The 25224-nt window shown below is 47.8% G+C and overlaps 1 protein-coding gene across 1 annotated transcript in view; it reads left to right on the forward strand.

The window, feature by feature from the left end:
• Window positions 1–14890: 14890 nt before the first annotated feature.
• PLPP3 (phospholipid phosphatase 3) overlaps window positions 14891–25224 on the forward strand; it is a 45674-nt gene continuing 35340 nt past the window's right edge. The window contains exon 1 of the mRNA XM_064455021.1: window positions 14891–15704. Within this exon, the coding sequence (XP_064311091.1) occupies window positions 15566–15704 (139 nt within the window). The 5' untranslated portion in view covers window positions 14891–15565. The remainder of the gene's footprint in view (window positions 15705–25224) is intronic.

Genomic DNA, 25224 nt, shown 5'->3' on the forward strand with positions numbered 1-25224 from the left:
AAAAACTGAGGCTGTTGGCATGGGGGTTATTCAATACTTGCTCCAGCATGGCCTCAGCCAGCACCTGAGGGAGAGAGGGCATTGCTTAGGGGTCTGCAGGCTTCCTCGGGACCATGTTCAAAGGCGGAGATAAGTCTTTAGAGTAGGTCCACCTATAACCACCTTAAGTTCTTCTCCTGTGCCCTCAGGCTGGGGATTTCATCCATGCCCTATAGAGACTATGTTTACAGTCAGATATAATTGGTGAGACTGGCTTTGTCCTTGCCCTGTTATTTTCCTGCCCAGCATAGCTGTACAGACCCACTGCTCTGAGTACAAAGGACAGCAAGCTGTGATGTTTTTCTGACAGATTTTGCTTCATATTATCATAAAATAACACCCAATCAATTTAAGCCAAGCTTTACTATGACAGATCTAAACCAAAATGAAGTTGCGCTACCCTTCTGTACATGCTCACCTTATATTAAACTTTGGCAGTTGTCCCAGGTGCAGGCTCTCCTGTTCCTGATGTGTTGAATGATGTTGAACAACATCTGCCAGCATCTCTAGCTGGGTGGGAGCTCTGTTTTCCCTTAGGTGGGGGCTTATAAGTAAGATGGGGAAAGACTTTTTAGTAGGGCCTGTAGCCATAGGGTAAGGGGTAATGGTTTTAAACTAAAAGAAGCTAGTTTCAGACTAGATTTAAGCAGAATTTTTTTATGATGAGGGTGGTGAAACACTGAACGTGTTGCCCAGAGTAGTGGTAGATGCCCCATCCCTGGAAACATTCAAGGTCAGGTTGGACGGGGCTCTGAGCAACCTGATCTAGTTGAAGATGTCCCTGCTCAGTGCAGGGGGGTTGGACTAGATGACCTCTAAAAGACCCTTCCAACCCAAACTATCCTGTTATTCTATGACAGCCGTGTGTTTTGGGCCCCATTTAACTTCCTTCTGTCCTGCAGAATAGCAGTGTTGAAGCAGGGGAGGAAAGGGTACACATGGGACTGTTTGTAGTATGATGAAGAAACCAGAGTGTAAACAGCATCTTTGATCAAACTTTGAGCTGAGTATTGCTCAGAAAGCCCAACACAAACACCCTTCCTCTGGGAGGAAGGATGGGGCAACCCCCCCGCCTTGTGTCTTGCTGGCTGTTTGTCCATGCAGCACACTCTCCAGCTACTCTTTCTCGCCCCGGGCCAGGGGTAATTGCAGTTATTTCACAGGCAGCACCATCCAATGGGTTTTCTTAAATACACAGCAGGGATGGGCCTGATGTGACTAAGATCAGCTGAGTAGGTACGTTCTTCCCACATTAAAGCCAATTAACTTTGGATGGGTATGAGTGAGAAGAAAATTTAGCCCAGTATGTCTTCTCTGTGAATTGGTTCATGTTGGCTGAGATCGAGTCTGTAATTGTAAGATGAGAAGGAAAATATCTCATGTCTTTCCTCAAGGCAGAGGCTCCTGTACATGTGAAGGCCAAGCTTACATGAAGCCATTAGAGCAGAGGAAGGGCTTTGATCTCAAAACTGAACCATTTGAAATTGCAGATGAAAAAAAGGAATTAATAAAACAGCAAGCAAGCCTGCAAGTGAATCATTTTAGCGTTTTCCAAAGCAGGCTCAGTCCCAGTGCCTCTGAAATAGGAGCATGACTCCAGCAGGAGCCCTGCATTACCTCAGGCGTACTGAGATGCCATGCTCCTGATGGGGCATTGGGATGGGGAGATGCCAGCAAAGGCAGAGGAAAGCAGGATTAGCTGTGGATGGGAGTGCAGCACAGCTGTTGAAGAGCAGTGGTGATGGGAAGCTGGGAGGCAGAGCAGGAGGCTTTGGAGGAGCAGGTCTGCACAGCCTCCACTGCTCTTGCCCCAAGCTGGATGCATGCTGTAGAGCCGCTTCAGTGTGGCGCGGTGCCCAGGCAAATTTGTCTCGCTTTGCACCGTAACACTGCTCTGCAGCTTCCAAACCAGACCTGACTTGCACCCTGCCAGCTCCAAGCAGGAGAGGAGCAGCCTGAACCTGGTGAATAGACATACCCTGAGGATGTGTCTACATTGCAGTGCAGAGGTGAGACCTGGGCTTGGTGAGACAGAGCTGAGCTAGTTCTTGGGAGCCGCGGGGCTGTGATGCACTGGGGGCACGTGGGGTGTGTGTCCCTGGGCTCTGAGAAGGAAATGTGGAAGAGGAGGGTGGTTTCTAGCCTCCATGAGCCTTGTGACACTGCTGGGGACTGAAGCTGGGTGGCAGAAGGACCTTATGGGCTAATGCTCTAAACTCCACATGCATGAGGACATATAGCAAAAAAAAAAAAAAGAAAAGAATAAAAATAGTAGAAACAGGTAAAACTAGCTTCTGGTGAGCACAATACAAAGAGATTGCCTGGAAGAAGTGGAAATGCATATGAAACTTTAGGTTTATTTTCCCTTCTGCATTCCTTATCTTCTCATTGCAAATCATATTTCAGTATTTCTTATGTGCCAGTGTTTTCCCTCTACTCTGCTCTGCACCTCTTGTAAGAGCTTTCCTTGTGGATTATGTTTGAATTCACCATGTTGACTCATGACAATCTATCCAAACTTGCCCTCAAAAGCAGGAGGACAGCCCTGCTTGGGATCCATGTTGCCCTCTGAAGAGGTGAGCCATATGAGCCATTTTGGTTCACTTTATAGTCAAATGGAGAGAAATAGGCACTTCCCACCCTATGTCAGCCTTCTCTTATAAATCTGATAGACTGGCACTTCAAGGAAAAGTTTTCCTTCCACTGATTGGAAACAGATTTTAGATGTCTCCAGCAGATGCTATCCTCTGAAGAAGTCCCACCTCCTGATCCTACTCTGCCATGTGGTTGCTTATTCCTGAAATTATACAATATTACAGAGACAAAAAAAAAGAGGTGGAGAAAGAAATGGTTGGAAGAAGACTTATCAACCCAAATCACAGGTGATTTTCAGCGAGATCTTGGGAAATAAAGTCTGGTGTGAGCCAGCAGCTTAAAGCCAGAGGGCAGCTGCAGCCCCTGGAAGATGAGCGGAGGAGAGATCTCCCTCCCCAGCAGCTCCCAGCACCTGTGAGGTTCCTCCACTCTCAGCACTGAGCACTAGATGGCATCCAAGGGGGGAATTTGGTCTCCCGAATGCAGTCCTGGCCTCTGACATTATAATTGCAGCTGGATCAAAAAATGAGGATCCCATCTGGATGGGGAAAAAAACAAATGGCCAAGGAGGTGGACTTCTTCCAGCTCCTGCTGCCATCCCATTGGGGTACAGCTCACTCTGAGGTCTGCTCTGCTGGCTCAGCTGAGTGCTAGAGCACAGGGGCAGGAAAGTAATGCAAGGGGATGAAGACCAAAGGCATGATGCACAGGTCAAGGTGCATTAAAGCCTGTGTGGCTGCATTCACCCATAGCTTCTTTTTCCCCTGAATGCTGCCAGCCTTGTGGGTGCTTGGATGCACAGCATACTGCGTATGTTGCTGTCTGTTCACGTGCCATCCCTCAGTGTCCCCTAAGGCGTGCATTCTGGGGACAGCTGCAGGTGACTGCAAATGCAGCTGCTTTGAGCTGGAAAATATTTCCTAATGAGGGAATTTCCTTTGCTTCATCCACCTTGTTTTCTAAATAAGCCAAGTTGTCCCTAGGCCATTAATGGGCTTTGGAAGAAAGAAACACCACAAGAGATGCCTCTTGCTTGGGTGATTTTTCCTTCTCTTTAACGTGAAGATGTCTTTCTGCTGGCATGGGATGAGGAGGAGTGTTCAGCATCTCTCCCTGTCCTGTCTCTGTACCCTACTGGGATGGAGCATTCAACTTCAGCTCCAGGCAGGATTAGACCCCTAGCTTGGGTATCAAATTGTTTGCTTTTCTCTTCTCTCAAATAAGTGGCAGCCATGAACAAGCTCCTCTGGAGGTGATCCAAGGCAGCCAGCATGGCTCACCAAGGGCCAGTCCTGCCTGACCAACCTAGTGGCCTTCTGTGATGGAGTGACTACATCAGTGGACAAGGAAAGAGCTATGGATGTTGTCTATCTGGACTTCTGTAAGGCCTTTGACATGGTCCCCCACAGCATTCTTCTCTCTAAACTGGAGAGGTACAGATTTGATGGGTGGACTGTTCAGTGGATAAGGATCTGGCTGGGTGGTTACATCCAGAGGGTAATGGTCAATGGCTTGATGACCAGATGGAGACTGGTGATCAGTGGTGTCCCTCAGGGATCCATACTGGGACTGGTACTGTTTAATACCTTCATCAATGGCACAGACAGTGGGATCGAGTGCACCCTCAGCAAGTTTGGAGATGACACCAAGCTGAGTGGTACAGTCAACACACCAGGAGGATGGGATCTCATCCAGAGAGACCCAGACAAGCTGGAGAGGTGGGCCTGTGAGAACATCATGAGGTTCAACAAGGCCAGGTACAAGGTCCTGCACCTGGGTCAGGGCAATCCCTGGTATCAATACAGGCTGGGGGATGAAGAGATTGAGTGCAGCCCTGCAGAGGAGGACTTGGGGGTACTGGTGGATGAAAAGCTGGACATGAGCCAACAATGTGCACTTGCAGCCCAGAAGACCAACCGTATCCTCAGCTGCATCAAAAGAAGTGTTGCCAGCAGGTCGAGGGAGGTGATTCTGACCCTCTACTCTGCTCTGGTGAGACCCCACCTGGGGTGCTGTGTCCAGCTCTAGGGTGCTCAGCACAAGAAGGACATCAGTCTGTTGGCGCAGGTCCAGAGGAGGGCCACAAAAATGATCCGAGGGATGGAGCACCTCTCCTATGACGACAGGCTGAGAGTGTTGGGCTTGTTCAGCCTGGAGAAGAGAAGGCTCTGGGGAGACCTTATTGTGGCCTTCCAGTACTTAAAGGGGCACTACAGGAAAGGTGAGGGCAACGTCTTTAGCAAGGCCTGTTGTGACAGGACAAGGGGTGATAGTTTTAAACTAAAGGAGGGTAGATTCTGACTGGATATAAGGAAAAAATATTTTACAATGAGGGGGGTGGTACGCTGGCACACATTGCCCAGAGCAGTGGTAGATGCCCCACCCCTGGAAACATTCAAGGTCAGGTTGGACGGGGCTCTGAGCAACCTGATCTAGTTGAAGATGTCCCTGCTCACTGCAGGGGGGTTGGACTAGATGACCTCTAAAGGTCCCTTCCAACCCAAACCATTCTATGATTCTATGAGATGCAGCTACACTTGGCCCCATGGCTCAGCCCTGGTTTGGTATGTGGGGCTGGGAGCCAGCACCCAACCAAGCTGGAGCTCCAAAGCACTGATGTGTATGGCACGGAGATGCACGCAAAGGTGTGAGGAACCAGACGGGATGTTAAAATGAGTAAGTGGCTGTGGGTGGCTGCCTGGAGGTGCAGGAGCCATGGGAGGGACGCAATGCTCCCTTACTGCCTCGTTTGCATGCTGCAGGTGACCTTGAGTTTAACAACTTAATGAGCACTGTGCAATTACCAACACCATTTGCATGGGCACTTTTCCTTGTTAGAAGGATGCCAAGGTACAGGTCCCAGTGCATGCTGGAAGTGACTTTATGCCTGTCTCTCCTGAGCCTTTTCGCACTCTCTCTAGATGAGCAAAGGGGTCTCAGGGCTGCAGCATCCCATCTAGCACTGCACAGGCTGCCTGCAGAGCCCCGCTGCTCTGCCTGTGCAGGCAGCAGCCAAGCAGACCGCAGCAGGCAGGAGCTGCCCCGACCTTATCAGAGAGCAAGCATCTGCCGTTGGCAGCACCACACCTCGCCGCCCCCACAGCCCTGCAAGGGAGAAAGGATGGGGGCAGGCGCTTGATTTCCCGGCTTGCTTAATCACAGGCATTCACTCCTGGGCGTAAATTTGTCTTGCAATTCGTGTGACAGGCAGGGAAGGAGCTGTTGGGGTTCAACTGTTGCTTCACTGCCTGGAGGTCCGGCAACAAAAGGGGCTAGCTCTCATTGCCGCCCAGATAACATTTTCCATCTGAAATGCTTTTGTGCTCATGCTTTTTTTTTTTTTTTTTTTTAGTCTTGTGTTTTTCTGATGTGAATAGAGCTTCAGGCAGGGACGCAGGAGACCTTTATCGAGGTTCGGTTGGAGTTTGAGTCCTCTTCCCAGAAGTATATGTACCTACAAGAAATAACTTCAACCCAAGCCCTGGGTAGCCCAGAGTTACTACAGACTGCTGTTTGTGTGCCCGTTTCTTTTACCTGCAATTACGGGGAAATTGCCATCGTGTAAGCAGCGGGCTGTATGAATAACCTTATTATTTGTTATTATTAGACCTAGATGTGTGTTTTTCTTGAGATCGTATCTGCACAAGAAGGCACAGTAATAATAGCCTTTTGGATTGGCCAGGTTTAATTTCTATGGACTGTGAAACTCTTGAAGCAGGGTGCTGTTTATTGCTTACTTTTAAAATCAATGGTATTAACCAGACAGTCGCAGCAGAGAGACCTCTGCGTTGTCTGGGCTGAGTTCTTGTAAGGGCAGGCGGTCCTGTTGTGCTCGCTCTCCTCAGCTGGCATCAGCAAAAGGGTCTCTTGTTACAGCATGGTGTCACGCTATTTTAAGAAGCAAGATTCCCCTTTTATGGAGTTATTTTTCATGTGAGTTTAAGTACCGTGCCCATTTGCACTTCCCTTTTTCTGTTTTGCTCTGCTCTGTCTCTCACTGTCAGGTAGGGTGTGTAATATACAGAGCAACAGCTTCTCAACTTGTGACAGCAGGGTGCTATCTGAATATGGAAAACATGACCAAGAATGGGTCAAGATATAGGAAAATATAATGTTTTCTCTTTGAGGACCTTATCAGGAGCTTTTCATCAAAGTCCAGGAGGAAGGAGCAAAATCAGGGCTGGGTTCCTTAATGCACATCATGACCTACCAGAATTTTTTGGGCTGTTTATCAGGTGCTCATGCCCATGGGGATACAAGCACATGTGGTTACAGAGCCACCCAGGCTGGCAGTCTCTGAAAAGATGAAAACAAAACCAAACTGAAGTGGTGCCTTGTCACACTTATGCCATTTGTGCTTTTGGTAGCGTGTTTTTTACTCCAAAAGTCACCTCGTGGTTGTTATTTTGCTCCACTTTCCAAGCAGCTGGTGGTGTGAGGCTTTGCTAAAAGCAAAAGGGCTGTAAGTGTGGGTGCGTGGCTGGAGAAAGGCAGGCAGCCAAGGACAGATAAAACGAGAACTCAAAATGTATCACTTTAGGGGGTCTTTTTAATTTTTGAATCTATGTATTGCAAAACAGTCTCAGGCTTTGGAAACAGAAGGATTTTGACATTTAGTGCTTGGTGTTGGCAATACTGGATAAAGGAGATAAAGGGGCCTGTGATGGAGTACACAAACTATTTGTGATCTGTTGTGCAACAGCTGTCAGTGAACCTGTGTCTTTGTGTGTTTAAAGTGTATTTCCTGACATTTACTGGCAATTTTAAAGGGATTTACCCTGCTGTTTCATAATCCCCAGTTCAGAGCAAAATGGCAGATTCTGGAGATCAGAAGACACCATTAATGCCATAGTCTGAGTTTCTAGATAGCTCAAGCCACCTAAATTCATCCTCTCAGGTACTGAGCCCAGTACCTTGTGTTCAGCTACAGCGTGTCTTCTATACAGGCACGATACAAAGGTGGAAAGATCAACCACTAACCCAATGGTTTGTTCCAAGATCTGATCATTATCACTATTTAAAATAAAATGGGTAATTTACTTCTCATTTTTCTTAGTCTGGCTTTGGCTAGAAGAAGAATTTATACCCAAACATTAATATAGAAGCAAATATTTCTTTATCCCTTCAAAAATAAATCGAAATATAGGCTAGATATGTATTGCAGTGAATTAATGTACAGAGAAAATAGAATATCCTTGCAGTGGTTTGATGCTGTGGTCTGCAGGTAGCTTGCAGACCACATTTGTAAAGTCATTTGGGTTGTATTGAGGTCAGTGTCATAACTTGAACATAATTTCTTTTAGTGGCTTTTCTTCTTTATAGATATTTCTTCAGCCTTTGAAATCCAATGTCCCAAGCAAAATTAAACTGGCACAGAAAAGTGAAGTGGGAAGGGAGGGTTGTGCACATAAGGGGGGTAAGATTAAAAGGCATTTAACTGGAAGTGTGTGTGACAAATGGGAGTGGGCCTGGCTTGACCCCTTCTGGCTATTAAAAGGCTATATTGCAAGATAATTTAGGAAAATATTGTAGCTAGACAGAGGGTGTGAACCAAATGGTTCATACCGAGTCACTAATTTGAGTGCTGTAGTTTTGCAATGTGCTACTAACCCAAACCGAGGATCCCATCACTCTTGAATTTTTGGGCCTGGCTTCTATCACAGTATCAAACAGTGATATGTGAAAGTATTCAGAAGACAAAAGGGAGAAAATCCTTTTCAGAGCTATAAAACCATCTTCTGTTGTAAGGAGCTTGATCATTTTTTGGCAAGGTTTTCAAAGAAAACAGTGTCGAGATCCTCTCGATGAATAGGAACATTAATATATTAGGTATGTATTATGTAAATCCATACTTCACTGGAGTGCTAGATAAGATAAATGGGAGCAAAGAGCAGGCTTTGAAGGCTGTTGGTGAGATTTTTCTGTGTGTGCTGTGCCCCTTGAAGGCTTGGTGCAGCACTCACAGCCCACGGGGACATTGAGGTCCTGCAGCCCCTTCCTGCTCCTGGGTGGCTCAAGAGGCTCCTGCAGCATCACCAACTAAATTTTGTCAACCCATGGTACAACCTTGCTCAGGCCACAGCACTGCAGCATTATACCTGAAAACCTCTTCTGTCCTCGTTTTGTTGTGAGGGGTTCCTTTGCAGTTTCAGTGCAGGTGGAGGAAAGCTCCTCCATGGCAAAAGCAGGCTGTGCAGCTCCTTTATGCCTCCCTGAACATTGTGTAGCATAGAAGGATCAAGGCACAGGTGGCCAGGGTTACAGCAAACCCCATTTGTGTGCTGAAGCAAATATTTGGGGAGGGTCTAGCTTGGCCCCTGCAAACACACTTGAGGATCGCTGACAATGAATTATCGAGATGGAGGCTCGAGAGCAGATAACCCCAGGGACTTGTGCATTGTATACAAATGCACGGCCTGCCCCTTGCATCTCACGTGAGGCGGCAGCAAGAGGGATGTTGGAGATCTTCCCTGATGCATCTCCAGTTTCATGTCATATAGTTGTGCAAGACAGGATTGATATGGGGACCCCCCATGTGTGGGGCCATGTGCTTCCCTTTCTCTTGCTCTGCTTCATCTCTTGACAAGCCCAACTGTTGCTCCATATACATAGTTTGCTTAAGTTGTCTTTCAGAAGACTCTCCCTGTTTCCCCGCTTATGCGCCCAGACCCCTCCAGTATCAACCCATCAGAGCAGTGCCTTGGCTTGTGTTCAGAAGATGCAAGCCCTTGCACACCACCTTCAAGGCTGCTCCTCTGCTCAGCATTGGCTTTCCTGCTGCCCCATGGTGCTGGTGGCCAGCCATGCACCTGCGCTGACAGCGCCTGTGTTCACTGTCAGGGGCTTCACACTTTGAAGGCAATGCCAAAAGCTATCGGGCGGCCCATAAAAAAAATCTTTTTCCACATCTAGGCCAAAGCATTTTCTTCTTTCACTTTTCATTTAGTTGCTGAGCACTTTCAACCAGGTTATTGAGATTGTTTGTGACCAGAAATCAGTCCAGGCTGAAAAAATGTAGGTGTACCTGTTTACATTATAAACCACAAATGTTTGTATCCTGCAACAAACATCTGGGAAGTGTCCAGACCAGACATTACAAATGTGTTAACTACCCTGAGTTAACCGGTAATCAATTTGGGGCTAAAAAGCCGAGTGTGGACCTTTCCTCTGAGACTGCTGTTTATAACGGGGCTTTCATTGAGATCCTGACCTAGAAGCGTAATTAAACCATGGCACATTCTTGACTTTCAAACAAACTTCTGGGAGCTTGCCAGCGCAGAGCACAGACACAGATTTTACCAGGATTGAAACGGGGCGGCGATGTACCACCTCTTTCATTAACTGTTGTTGACAGTGAAAATGCCTGCCCGGTAGAAATTGTGAATTACACAGACGGCCCTTTAAGGCTCTGCTAATAAACACATGAAAGGGTTTGAGGGAACTATATGAAAATACTGGTCTATTGAAATCCTTTTTAGTGCCACCAGTTTGGGAGAAGGTGTATTATTCAGAGCTGGAATTTCTAATAATTAACGTGCGTCTTTCGTAATTAAGACGCTGCTTTTGATTTTTGCAGTCCAAGTTTGCTCCAATTTTTCCGTCAATACTGGGCTGTATCACCAGGCAGTGGGAAACCATAGTCATGACCTGCCGGAGTTGCTCTGATGGAGCTGAGGGGTTTGGGTTTTCCAAGCAAATGCTAAGGAAGGACAGTAGATGGTGCTGTTATTCTCTTTTTGGAGGGCAGAGATGGCAGGCTAGAGAGGCAGAACTACGGCTGTACACAAGGTGTTACCGGTCCACAGTGCCCCCAAATCATCAATCAGGCTTCTTCGAATCGCGGTATTTGGCCTTCAGAAAATCTTCAGATTAAATCAAAAGGCGTCCTTTTCTACAGCTTGTGCATTTTGCTCTTTCAGATGAGATTTGGAGGTCACATTTTCAAGCTTTTTGTCGGAATCATGTTGTTTGAAATTTATCTTTTTTAATTTTTTTCTTTGCAATAATGTGAAGTGGAATCCTCTAATCATTTCAGGAGCCAGCAAGATTTAGGGAAACTAAATTAAATTAAGGAGAAACACCACGATTGTGAAACTTGGCAGCAGTACAGAAGCTGGTTTCAAAACAGACTGGACTTGAGGGTTGTTGGCAAATTGAATGCATCTGACTCCGAGTGATTTGGGATGCCAGGAATGGGTGTGTGACCACACAGCTTCCTAGCCTGTGGATCACTGAGGCACTCACTGCTTGAGGAATGACCCTCCTGGCCTACATCAATCTGGATACCCAATTTCCTGAACAGCAGCAAATGCTGTATCAGGATGACACTTACCAGCCAATATTTTAAAATGACCTGAAGATTTATGAGGCTTGATTCTTCCCAGTGTCATTGGAGAGCGTGGAATTTGTACCCCTTTGAATTTCACTTTTATTTGCCTCTCTCTGCAAAGACAGGTCTAAGTCCAGCTTTAGCAAACATTTATTAACAGGGCAGCAATGATTGTGCAAGTTGGACAACCTGGTGCTGGTGAAGGGTGCCAGTGTGTGAAAGCAGGCAGGCGATGTGGCAGCGTTCCTGCCCATAACCTCCTCCTGCCTTGGGGTGGGCTTGGCAATGCCCGCAGCTCCCTCCCTGCAACTTGCAGCCCCTCTTGTTGTGTTTTCTCCAGCAGCAGCTGATGATGCTAAAAATAGTCTTGAACAGGGTAGTGGTGGTTCAGCTTTGGACTTCCCAGAAGTTTACTGGTATTCTGACCTTGAGACTCCAGTTGAGGCCACCTGATGCACAGCATGTAACTTTGCTCTGATTTCCCTGTTTGGTGGGGAACAATCTCAGATAATGTACAGATAACAATCAGTGGACTGAACAGAGTTCACTTCCTTATTTTAGGATTGCTATAGACAGGCTCATTATCGGCTCTAAGAAATACAATAGGCAGGGCCTGGTCCTTCCCTGCTGCATGTCCCCTCTCCAGAAGAGCTACTGCCAGTTCCTCTGCATGATGGAAAAGTAAAGTTGTTCCTGTAGGTCTGAGGGGGCAGCAGTAGTTTGACGCTGGGCTGTGCATCAAAATGAGAGTGCAACCGCGTGCACTTTAGACATCAAATTGCTCTGCAACATTGTTCTTGTTTGCAGCACATCAACAAAAGCAGGAGAGATTCTCTACGCTTGCAAGCAGGGCAGGCCGGAGTGTGGGGGACACAACCTGCGCAGCCAAGGACAAGCCCCAGGAGCACAGGGTCCATGCTGACGAAGGGCAGTGCGGCTTGCTGGGCTGTCGCTGCACCCCAGCAGTAATGTTGGACTAATGAAACACATCGTAGGGACTAATTAAAGTTGTGCTGGGCCAAGGGGAGTGGGATGGGGTAAGTGGGACTGTAAGGGCAGGCTACAGATCCGTTCCCTGCTCCAACAAATAGTTATTTTACATTACATAACGTGTGGGATAAACTAATTCTGTGAACCTCAGAGCAGAAACCAGAACTGCCTCCCTTCCCTTCTCTATCTCCAAACCCACCCTGAGTACCAAGTAGAAACACGAGCTCTCAACAGACTCCTCTTTCCCCAAACCAGACCTTACTGTCCTCCTCAGACATGCTCTTCCATGGACGATGGGAAAAAGTAAAAACAGGAACTATTTTACTTTTTCTTTTGTTTTTTTTTTGACAGAAGCAATACCCTTTGGCCCGGATCATAATGCCTGGTCATGCTGAATGAGGAAGAGCTGCTCTCAATTTTAAATTATTGCCATGTAATGAGCAGATGTCCATGGAGCCGTGTCCCACAGATACAAAGGTGGCAGCATCCAGTTCCTGCCCCTTTTTCTGTTACAGAGGTAGTCTTAAAGAGCTTGTTCTCTTAAAATTACAATAAAACACAATTCCTGTTTTAATATTGTTGGGTTCTGAAATATCTCAGTTAACGTTTAAATCTGGGCAAGAACAAGTGTTACTACAAATACTTTATCTTCCCATAGATTGTATCAGTGCTGCATTCCTTGATCAGCAGGGGTCTGGTCCAGCTTAGACAGGAAAGTGGCGAAAACGTTGTGAGATCAGTTGGTCTCCCAAAATGTGGGGCAAATTTCACAGATAACGTAAATGCAATTGGTTCAGTTAATTTCTATAAAGAAAAAAAAAAACTTCAGTCCATAGCGGGAATTTAGAATCTGACTGAGAGGAAAAGCTGAGCTCTAAATGGATAGCTGTTGCATGGTGTATTCAATAATTGCATTTATGAATAAACAATTAATTATTACCAGTGAATCTCTTGCGTATTATTGACAAAGGCACAGAAGCTGTTTTTTGGTGCTGCTGACTTACCCATTGTCAAGTGTGAACGGAGCAATTGTAGTGGCTGCTCCCTTAAGAAATTGTCCAAGATTCAGACTTATTTGTGCCCCCATGGACTGCATCAACTAACAGGACAATCTTTTTGTTATGAAAATGCAATACCAGTAGCCTGAGGGGTCTTGTAAATGCAAATATAAAATTATAAATTCAATTTCCTTTTAAGTACAGGAAAGGCTTGTTTGTTTGTTTGCTGTTACAATGACAGGTCTCTTCTTTTTTTCGTTCCTTGCTTTAAACTCGAAATTGAATTTAACCCAGGGAATTTGAATGAGGATCATTTTCAATCAGCAGACTTGGGGATGCGGGGAGCCTGAAGCCAGCTGCCAAAAGCCGTGGGCTCCTCTCGCAAGGACCAGGCTCTGAAGGGTGCAGGGAAGGGTAGATGCTTGGCCCCGCAGCAGAGGTGGTGAGCTGGGCTGGGCAGCGTGCTGGCAGCTGGCACAGGGCTCACCCCCTCAGCTGGGGGAGAATTTGCACGTGAGGATTCTTTCCACTCGCTTCAGGCATCTGAGGAGCCTAAATTAGGCACCCGTACCTCTGCCACAGTCAGGGGAAAGAGAGAAAGACCTTGAGATGTGTCCTCCAGAGGCAGCTTGGCCCCTGAGTGGGTGACCATCACTGAGGGGCACCATTTTGGGCCAAAACTGATGGGTTTGTGCTCAGTGCCATGGGGCGATACCGGGCAAAAGAGAGCTGTCTCCTCAAAAGTAAGGCGGGAGATGGCACCTGAGTGCACGTCACTGAGGCATAATGAAAGAACTGGAGGAAAGTCCAAGGTTTGTTTTCCCCTTTCTTTTTATACCACACATATAAAAGTAAAATATGAAAACAGCCACTTTGCTTTCTTCCTCCCAGGCTGGCCCAAATAAGCCCAGGTATGTGTCTAAACAGATTCCTGGAAAACCTGCCCTCGCCAAGGTGCAATCTCTAGTGCTCAGATTGTAGTCTGCGGCTCTGCAGAAAGCAGCAGGGAAGTGTGTCCTTGATGGTGGGGTCCTACCTGCCCTCTGTCCCTGCCTTCCGGGCCTGCTTGCCTCTGCAGGCAGCAAAACACCAGGAACCCGGCAGGATGTGCACCTCAGCGCAGGATTTGGCCTGGCCGTGGTTTGCCAGCACAGAAACGGAAGGCTGAGGTCAGGTCAGATACAAGACCAAAAAAAAAAAAAGATGAAAAGTGGTTAGATACTGTCCTGAGCAGTTTCCTGTGGTACCACACACTCATTCCCACTGCCTGTGCCCCTCGCTGCCCTGCTTGGAGCTGCTAGCATCGCCATCCTGCCAGCTGGGCTTCCTGGGAAACCTTTTGTTTAATTTCTTGGTGATTTTTAATTAGACCAAAGGGGTGATTACCCAGCATAAATAATCCCTCACCCCACTCCAAGTGCTCTCGTTACACTCATTTCATGAAGGTGGTGTAGCTGGTGCAGGAGGGCGAAGCTGCTACAGTTCGGTGGCGGTACTCGGTGGGCAGGTGGCACGGCCGAACCCGTCCTCCAGCCCCGAGCAGGCAGGATCCGGCCCTGCGGGCAGGCCCGTTGGGGTCTGCCAGGCACCAGGGTCTGTGGGTTCAACACACACCGCGTCCCCCCGAAAAGGCTCTGTCTCAGCACGTGGAGCAGAGCTGGAGGGCAGGAAGCAAAACCAGGAGAAAAATGTTTAAAGTTTTCTGTTACTGGTTTTCTCCCCTCCGCACCGTTACCACCTTTCGGGAGTCCTCCAGCCTTGGATCGGCTGGCTGTTTTCCTTCCCCCCGCCCTCCCATAGCACTCCTCTCTCTGGTTTGTAAACGCTAGAGGCTCCCTCCTTCTGGAACTTTAGTTCCTGGCTCTTTTTTTTTTTTTTTTTCTTAACTTCCCTCAGGAAAAAAATGTGGAGTTAATTATCTATGTAAAATGTCAGATGCAGGAAAGGGGCTGTGCTTACTTGGATATCCCATCCGAGGCGAAGTGACTGATTTTTTTTTTATTTTTTTTCCCCCCTTCTTTTTTCCGTTTTTTTCCTAAGGGGTGGAAAGGAACTCGCGAAATAAAAGTGCAGCAACGAGCCGGTGGCTTCTCAGAGCGACGGGGCGGGCACGGCGGGAGCCCCCAGCGCAGCGCGGAGCGGAGCGGAGCGCCGCCGAGCCCACCTGCCCGCGGCAGCCAGCAGCGCCCGGCTCCTCGCTCCGCTCCTTTTTCCCCCGCGTACTGAGATCTTGACACACACACATATATATATAAAAAAATTTTTTTTTAATCCCTTCCCCGGGCTTTTCCTCCAGGACTTTTCCACCGCCTTGGGACACCCACAAACTTCTCCCTCGCTCCCCCTACCCTCTCGCCCCTCCTTTGCTGGTGGTTTTGTGCTTGTTTTGGTTTTGTTTTGTTATTTTTTTTTTTAAACTTTTTTTTCCTTTGGGAAGACCCGCCTGCCTTTCGCCGCCCGTGCCCCACCGGAGAGGCCGGGCAGCACCTCCCCGGCGCACCGCGTGCGAGCCCGGCGGCTCGGCCCGGCCCGGCTCGGCGCGGCCCGGCTCGGCGCGGCACGGCCCGGCTCGCCTCGCCTCGGCACGGCACGGATCGGGCGCTCGCCCCCGATAATGCAGAGCTACAAGTACGATAAGGCGATCCCGCCGGAGAGCAAGAATGGGGGCAGCCCGGCGCTGAACAACAACCCGGCCAAGAGCAGCAGCAAGAAAGCCCTGCTCATCTGCCTCGACTTCCTCTGCCTCGTCATGGGTGAGCAGCCGCGGGGGCTCCGCGCCCCTTCCCCCCGCTCCTCTCCCCTCCAAACCCCCCCCGGACCCCCACTTCGGGCAAGTTTCGCGGAGGGAGGGCGGGCAGAGCTCGGCCGTGCCCCGGCCGCGCCGCTCCCCAAACAAAAGCGGAGCGGGGCCGGCGGCCGAGCCGAGCCAAGGCGAGGCGCGGAGCGGAGCGGGCAGCGGCGGGGCCGGGCGGCGGGGAGCGCGTCCCGCCGCGGCCACAGCGGGGCTGGCGGGGGGAGTGGGGCAGCTGGCTCTCCGCGCGGAGGGGTGGGCACAGCACACACACACCCCCGCCTCTCGACCCTATTTACTGGTTATTATTTTATTTATTTGTGGTTTCCCCCCACTGCCGTGTCCTGAGCCGGCGCTGGGGGGAACTGGGGGGGGCAGCCCCGCCGGCGGCGGTGCGCAGGGGGCACTGTGGGCTCGGGGATGCGCCCCGGCCCCCGGAGGTGCCCCCCGGGCCGTGCCCCGCACCCCGGCGCACGGCCAGCCGCACGGCGGTCGGCGCCAGGACCAGCTCCAGGTGGAGGTAGTGCTCTACGGCTGCGACCAACCCCCCGGCTCGGGTTTGGGCATTTTTTTGTTAATAGCGAAAAAACGCAACTCTTGCTACTCTCGTTACTCTGTGTTGCTCTGATGTCGGGTTTGCTAGTGGCTGTGTCTTCCCTCTCCCCTTCTTGCACCCAGTGCAGGCATCTCGCTAAACTCATTGCTTTAAAAGATTGCTTTGAAGTGCTCTCAGGCACCTCGAAGTCCGTGGCAGAGGTCTTAGTTTGCTAGCCTGCTTGCCTTTTGGGAAAAGATACGGCCTGCAAGGAAACTGTCAACAGTCTGTCTCAAAAAGATTTTGCATGCCAAAACATCAACTGTTCAATTGTGGCTGCAATGCTGAATATTTAATTGACAGACACAGGCAGGGGAAATCAACTGGCTTCCAACAAAGAGATTAATAACACAACAGCACGTGAGTTTAATACTCCAGACACCACGGACTTTAAAACAATTGTTTCTGCTTAGAGCCCATTTTTTAAGGACTGTCAGTTTGATTTAATTTTTACGTAGTTTATTGATCATCTGGTCTATATTATGAGGCACTAATACATTAAGAAGAGGGGCATGGTTTTCTCTTTATATTCCCACAGGAATAGAGGCCAGTGCAGAAAGCTTCATCTCCTTGTATCTGGAAAAAATAAAAATACTTGATATCCCATATATGAAACTAATATAAGTAGAAACATAACTAGCTTGACTTACCTCACTTATTTAAACAGAAGGTTGGATTCCTAGTAAAACAGCTCCTAGGAGTCAGAATTTTTAAACTTTTATTTACACAAGTTTTCTTTGGGCGTTCCTGGTATAAATGCTATTTGAATGGGTAAAGGGTTTTTCTTCCCGGTCTCTAGACTAAGGGTCCTAGCTGCAAAAGCAGTTAGTTGACATGTGGTATTCTACTTGTGATAGTTTGGGTAAACAGAGTTTATCAAGCATCACTGGAAGGTATTGTTAGTGGGGGATAATGTGATACAGCAAAAGCTGTGATTGTTGCTTTGTTTCGTATTACTACAGGTGGAAATCAGAAAGTAAACACCAGAGTAGGTTTGTTTGGGGTTGGTTTTGGTTTTGGGTTTTTTTTTTTTTTTAGTGTGAGAAGCATTTAAAAGTAAGAACATGAATTCAACAGCTGAAGGAGATTTTAGATCTGGCTGATCACTGGCAGGTGAAGGGCACGGGTGGGACATGGTAAGAGAGGTGATTACATGATGGATAGCCCATGATGTGTGTTTGGGTTTTCCAAATACACCCAGACCAGTAGTGTCAGACTTGCTGGTGGATGACTGGGCATGAGGTGCTGTGAAAGCTGGCTGCCCTGCTCGCAGGAGGCTTGGCTTGCTCTTCTCTCTGCCTTTTGCTGGGGAAGACAAAAAGCTTATAGTTCCCAAGCACTTGATTCCCATTTTTGTCCTTCCTGAGCTTGTAAATAAAAATTTTTAAAAAAACCCACCACCAAACCAAAACACTTTGAAGGTGGAAAAAAAGGTGCTCTATTTGAAGCCAGTAACAGAATGTTGGACAGATACAAGTTGATGAGTATTTACATGTTCAGTAAAAAATGGAGTCCTATGTAAGATAATGAGACGCAGAATTGGGTAAAATGACTTGTTTTGAGGTGGACGTACTCAGTAGAGGTCTTCTCCTGGTGCATGTAGGCACATAGCCAGTGGCCACCAGTGCAGTTAAATTGAGTTATGCCTCTTGAGCGGCTGCCCAAAGACATTCAGAGTAGCAGGGAAACAGAAGGCTTTTTCTCATTTGAGGGCCGCTTTAGGAAATACTAAAACCGGTCATTAGATTTGCAGAGGCTTGTGATGCTGCGTTGGCTTCTGCTGCAGGTACTGCCATAATTCTGACCTGAATCTGTTTTCTATGTGGGGGGAGGGAATGAAAAGAATAAACTATGGCTGAAATGTCTTTCAGAAATGACACACCTCAGCGCCCTGTGAGGTGGTAGATGTGTACAAACCCTTCTTTGTTTACATACAAATTTAAACAAATTACCCAGAACACAATTATCATAAAGACCTAAGAAAGTCAGAAGTAAAGCAGAGCTATCAGGAGCTTCCTTCAGCTTTATTTTGGCACGAAGGGTTAGAAAGATCCACTTTGTACTTTCATTAAGTACAATGATTATCTTGATAGTAGATGCATAAGGGGAAGATTTGTATCTTTGTTCCTTGGGGATCACGGCTAGCAAAGTTGTGGAGCCATTGGCAGAAGTGCCATGGGCAGAAGCGTGTTGCTGGTGGAGTAGGTTGGCTGAAGATCCTCTGAACCAGACCCCCCATTTCTCCTGCATTTCCAACTTGTGCTGGGTTGGCAGGGAGCTGAATATTTCTGAACACCCCACTCCTCCAATGCGTGCACTCTGCACTGACAAATCGCTGGTTTCTTGCGTGAACAAGAGGTTTCATCACCAAAACTGTTGACTTCCCAGAAATTTCACATCAGTGCCTAACTCTGTAAAAGAGGCAGAAAAGAACTGAGTGTGCATTTATTAAAGCAGGTCATCTGAGGGGGAGAAAATAACTTTCTCCATCTGCTTCCTCCTCTTGGGAGGGCTCTGTTTAGAGAATTAGAAGATGCTTCCTGAAATTGTTAGGGCCACAGGCAAGCCCGGTGGTATGGAATAGTCCCTGCTGCCCCATCCCTGTCTCACTGGTCACCGTGACACATCTGAAAATGTGATTGGGGAGCTCAGCCTGGGGGCCTGAACTTGCACCAGCAAAGCTGGTGGGTGACTTCATGTTGGAGATCTGTGGGGAATTCTCTGAGCAGCAAAATAAGAGGTGTGATGGGAGGACCTCACTGTACCTTCATCTGATCATCCTCATCCCAATCACAGACCCATCTCTTTGCTAGGAGTTTCTTGTACCTCCTGCCCAGAGCATAGAGCCATTACTGGGGGGGGACTGATGTGACCTTGTCTGGGTCAGGTTCCACATGGCAGGTTTTCTCTGTGCTGTGGGGTTTTGGTGCCCGGATGCAGCGCTGCATGGAGCTACTGCAACCAGCCACCACGTTTCTGCAGGAGACATGGGCCAGGTGGGAAAAAGCCTCCTGCCCTGGCCATTGAGGTGGGTTATTTCAGAGGCTGGGCCCACAGATGTAGCATCTAGGGTTAAATTTACTCCTCTGACCTGCTGGTTTTTTCCCTTGGCAGGGACTCCCCACATCCAGCAAACTCTAAGCAGCCACCTACCTATGCTCTGCTAATGGGTGTTAAGTCAAGCATTTAATCTCAGAAGAGGGGAAGGCTGTGTCAGCGAGGCCAATAGGGCAGATGAGGTTCTTCGGTAGCTTGTTTTTGTGCAGTTTTCACAGAGAGATCAGCTTCCAAAAAGTCCTGCTTGTGCTATAAAATAGAGGGATTTCATCTGGCATACCTGCTTCCTAGGCACGTGGAAATCGGGTTTATGGGAGCATATGTTTCAGGCTGGTGAGTGTAAACTGCACATAATTTACTGCCCTTTTTATTTTGTATCTCTAATTTAATTTTCTCTCGTCTGTCAATCCCAGTTAATCTGTACTACACAAATTTTACTGCCTTTGGGAGGTTTTGAAGTAACAGACGGATAGGCCTCTTACAACCTTCATATCTCTTCAGCTTTCTCACAAATTCAGCATCTCCTCTTCTGTAGCAAGCTTGATGCTAAAGTGAACTTTGAAAGTAAATATTTATGCTAGCAGGACCTTGACATGTTTACAAAAGTGGGGTTATAATCTTATAATTTGGGCTAACAGTTTAGAATACTCTTAACTTTCCTCTTCTGTGTAGAAAACTGTGTCATTGTCCAGCTTCCAGAAGAAAAAAAGGTTTGAGCTCTGCCTGGTGCTCTGTCGCTCTGTCACGAAAGTCAGTGCAAACAGGCCTGGGATTGTCATTTAAGTGTAAGGCGTGGGAGGAATTAAAGATGAGGTTAGAGTTATTTGGATGCTGTAAAGTTGAATTTGATGAGCTAAGCAACTTTGCTTTGTTTGGGTTGTTTTGGGGGTTTTAAAATTATTTTTAAGACTGCCCTGCCATGCAGGGCTCACTTGTCATGTAGGTAACAACTTTCTGTACTGTCCTGAAGAAACTGCTGACCCAGCCATTTCTTATTTTTGGCGAGGAACAATGAGATCTGGCTGTCCTAAACCAGCCGGGCAGTCCCCAACACCTTGGTGTTGTCTTCTCCATCGTGTGTCTTCTCTGTGTTGAGGAGGACTGAGCCCATACCACATGCGAGAAGCTGTGTGGGTGGAGAGTCATCATCGTGTTTTGAACATACCTAGATGGGGTTTGGTCGTTAATGTTTATGTATCGCTTATTTTAATACCCGTAGGATCTCTTGAAGGCAGTGAGCTCCCTGTGAAGCAGCAGGGTCTGTCTCGGGGATGGCTGGTCTGGAAGTGCTTTAGCAAAGGCAGAGGTGGCATCTTGGCATGGGGGTGTGCAGATGTATCCCACCATCAGTTGGGAATAAAGGAGAATTTTTTTTTTTTGAGCCTTGAAATGCTTCTTATCAAACCAACAGTCAGCATCTAAGCATGATACCCACCTGTAGTTTTGGCCTTCTCTTGAAAGACCAATGGAGCCAAAGATGACTGGAAGAAAGGACGAGAGAGAATTATTTTGGGGGTGTTTAAAATAGACTTTTTTTGCATTGGCTTTATAAAAACCAAAAAAACAAACAATCAAGAGCAGGTTACTGGTGACAATTATACTTGAGGTGTTAATTGCAGAACAAGGTAATGCTATACCTATGGCATCCCGAGTCCTCAGGGGTATAAATCTGCTGGCTTTCCTGAGACGGTGGAATTTGGCCAGCCTGAAGATGTGTCTCCAGGAAAGCAGAATTACATGCAACTGCTTCATGGCCAGAAGTGCTTTGAATCCTGTGTACCTGCTGCTGAGACAGGCAGGAGATGAGATCGCAATTACATAGATGACATTTTTTTTTAATTGCCTGTTTGTAGAGAGCACGGTAAAGAATATAAACATCACTCCCAGATCAAACAGATTATTTTTATATCCTTTAAATCTCAATTTAATATGCATGCCTTTCTTAGGCTGTTTTGGTCTGACTTTGTTTGTCTAGATACAGGCTGAACGTATATCCTCCAGATGCATGTGCCTCCATATACCGCCCAAAGATGGTTTGCATACCAGAATTGGGGAACCTGTGCTGCACGGGCACAGTCTTGCAAACCAGGGCTCCTCTTTAGTGCCTGCATCTGAGATGGGATGGGTGTTTGCAAGCCTCCATCTCTGTCTGAAATAACTTAAGAGGGGGGAAAAAAGCCCCTGCTCTGCTCTCTGTAGCTTGCTCTGGCGGACCAGACTCCATTCATACAATGCTCCTGCTTCATCCATGGTAATCCAGAAGGGACCGTTGTGGTTGCCCAGTCTGCCTGTGCCTTGAACAAGGACATGCCTGTTGAAGGCGGTGTGGGGAAAGGCAACAGCCTTCAAACCCTCCTATTCCAGCATCAACACAGCTGGTGCTGAGAATGGCGTCTTCCCTGGCCCTGTGCATCCCTGGGGGACTGTGTCCTGGGGGGGTGGGGGGCAGCAGGGAAACCCCCTCCCTCCCCGGTTGCTGCTTTTGCTCCTGTGCAGTGGGATGCCAGCTGGGGTTTTAGTATGAGTGCTGTCTTTTTTACCTTTTTTTCTTTCTTTTTGTTTGTCTTAGGGCCCTGGCAGTTGTGTAGGGTTTTTTTTGATAGGTCAGGTTTAATATTAAAAAAAAAGTCTTGAAAATGAGAATCGAGTGAATGATAAAGCCTCAAAATGGAGGTAAATTAAAATCTAGTATTTATTCTGTAATGATGAAGTCAGAAGTCAGTTTTCTGAATACACTTAATGATTATTCTTTTTTTTTTTTCACTGGCTGGTGTGGCAGAGCTGTGGGACCCCGGTACACTAGGCGACCACTGGGCATCCCTCTGTGCTTCTCCCCCTTGCTAACATGGTGCTGCAGGCCGCACAGATGTGTGTGCGAGGGTCTTGCCTGTGCCCAGCCTTTGGTCTGGCTTTGTAGATACCTTGGCGGGGAGGGGGAGGTGTCTTGCCAAAAGCTGGGAAGACTCTACCCTGTCCATCAGATCTCCTCATGGATAAGTGTGGCCCCTTTCTCGGAAAGGCTTTCATATCCCTTTCAAAGCCACCCCATCTATCCCTGTTTTGCTCTCTCCCATGACGTCTGCCTTGGAGAAGCACTACCTGCTCCACAATTTTAGCAGATGCAAAGCTTCTTGGGGCAGATCGGGTGTCTATGTACAGGATGGCGTTGGGGCAGCTGTTGGGAAGTTATGTTCAAGAATCCTTTCTTGTCTATTAGCTGCATGCAATGGCTTAGTTGTAAGGGTGGGATTGTGATCAGCAAAGCTGCTTCTCAAGTTATACCTGAGGAGGCAGAACGTCACCAAAAAAGAGGAATTTCAAGAGTCTTCATATAGCTTTTGATGCAAACCATTGGAAAACTTGCCTTAAGCTTAAGTGTGTTACCAAGATAATATATGAAAAAGTGTGAAAATTAGTTTTGTCCTGGCAGGTTTCTAAGTATCACAGATCCATATAAACTCTATCCTTTCAAGCTGGTCACGTAAGTGGGCTTGTTTTTCACATGCGTTGGATGCTTTGAAGACAGAGGGTTGAAAACTGACTCTCCGCATCAAGTAAACATTATAGGCAGAACATGTAATTTAACTCCAGAGCTTCTGATGCTCTGAAAATGCCTGTGCTCTTTATGCTGTGTGTTCTTGTTCCAGTGTTGCCTGTAGTTCATACCCATATATGAGCTTCTCTCATCTAAGCATATGGTGCTCTCAGTCAGGGGCTACAGGGGTAGGCTGGGTGGGGCTGTCAGCCAAAGCCCAAATGAAGCTGCAGTTGGTCTGGCAATGCTGGTGACATTGAATCAGTGGAGAGTGTTCATAATCCTCTAGTACTTTCCCATAATTTTTCATCCCATGCCCAAAAAGATGTGAAAGCTATGTTGACCATCGCACAGTTAAGCTTGGGAGATGCCTCCAGCCTTCCTGATAAAACATACTAGTGGGCTTAGCCTATGGTGCCTGAGAGACAGAGCAAATTGAGGCTGGGTTAGCATTGCTGGGCTAACCCAGACCTTGCCCTAAACAGTGAAGGTAGCTATGACATGGAGGTCTCCTTCACTACTTTGGGAGTTCGCAGGCAGCAGGCTGTACCTCTCGGAGCTGCTTCAGCTTTGCTGGTTGGAGGAGCTGAGAACAGCAGGGTTCTTCCTTCCACGGGGTTAAACAGAAAAAGTGAATGTTGCTGGTTAGTGGTTTTGGGCAGCCATCCCTCTTGAAACAAAAGATGCTCCCTCTGAGAGATCGCTTCTCCCAGCAGTGGCTGGGTTGTAGCCTGCCGCTGCATGAAGGGAGTGACAAGCTGCATGGCATCCTGTAACTGGCCTTCACCTGGTTTTACTGTTAATTAGTGTGAATGACAGCCATTTCTAAAAGTTTTTACAGCAGTGCCTCTGTGTCTGATCCTGCTCATACTGGAGATGGGCACTGCACACAGATATTAATTGCATTGCTGCCTCAAAATGTCCAGCCACTGAATTTGAAAGCCAACGTGCCAAACAGGGTCTGGACTTCCCATCTTCTTGATGCTTAGCCGGTTATTTACAATCTCTATTCTGAGGTAGTGTGATGGGCCTTTCTTTAAGCATGGCTGCAAGGCTCAGCTTGAGGCTGGCAGGTGTGAGCAGCCAGCCAAGCCCTGGTTATCATTCCCACCAACATTGAAAGTGAGGTCTTTGCTCTGGTCTTTGTAGCAGTGCAGCAGACATGGCAACTGGTCCTGCACCCCAAACATTTTTAGGGCTTCCAAGGCTTTTCTGCAAAGCCTATCACTCTTTAAAGTGTGAGTTTCCAAAGGGAGGGTTGAAAATAGCGTGGCAAACCAGTGGTAAGCAGGTCTGGTCAGTGAACGCTGCATGCATTTATGTTCTGAGTGATGCTCATGGAGTAATTTTGGATGGATGATAAACTGATGGCAGGCAGCAAAACTCTTTTGAAGTTGATAGCTATGAATCAGTTTGGTGTTAGCAGGTTTCTAAAGCTGCTCTTTGATCACTGATCAGATGGCCCTTGCTTTTTGGGGAGCTGCTTTTCGCTTTGATTCCTCGGTTGCAGCCCAGCCAAGGACCCAGAGGAGTCCTGTGCCAGGATTTGAGCCCTGCTGCCCTCAGTCCTGCCCAGGCATCTCCCAGGATTGTGCCTCTGGGAATTTCCAGTCTAAGGAGACCGAAAGCATGAAGGAGCATCACCTCTGTGTGTGGACAGGGAGCTGAAGCCCAGTAAGGGTGAGGGCACACTCTGAAGGCAGTATTTCCAGTACTGATGCACCCAGCTGCCCAGTGGGGCTTTCAGAGCTACTGAGGTACCTCTCATTTCTAACAGTCTCAGCGAAGTGGCAAACTTCAATGCTGCTTCTAGGCCTGCCAGGCCATCGCCTGCCTCCCAAGGTATCTTTTGAAATTGGATCCTCAGCAATGTGCAACCGTGGAGGAAGCTCCCAGGCCTCGGGCCAAAGTGTGTCCCTGGGATATGTGTGCACCTGTCCCAGAGCTTCCTACCTTGATTCCTGCGAAAGCTTCCCGAGGTGGCTCCGTTCCCATGCTCCCGTGTTCTGCAGAAAAGGGAAACAACCTCACATCACCTGTTGCAGTGGGAACTGGCTCATCTGTTCCCAAAACAAGACCTGAAGTTTTTTTGTTTAAGAATATGGGGGGTGGAAAGGTGCAGTGAGGCATCCACCAGTTGATAATACATAACACAAATGGCTAATTCTCAAAGGCAATGTTTGGAGGGGCCTTTAGCCTACTCATACTTGCCAAGCTAAGAAACTCCCTTTGCTGCCTGGCCACAAAAGGCTATGTTTTCAGTAGAGGCCTCTTCTTCTGTTGGCTTCTTTTCTT

This window comes from Phalacrocorax carbo, chromosome 6 (assembly GCF_963921805.1).
Source record: "Phalacrocorax carbo chromosome 6, bPhaCar2.1, whole genome shotgun sequence".
Classification (NCBI taxonomy): Eukaryota; Metazoa; Chordata; class Aves; order Suliformes; family Phalacrocoracidae; genus Phalacrocorax; species Phalacrocorax carbo.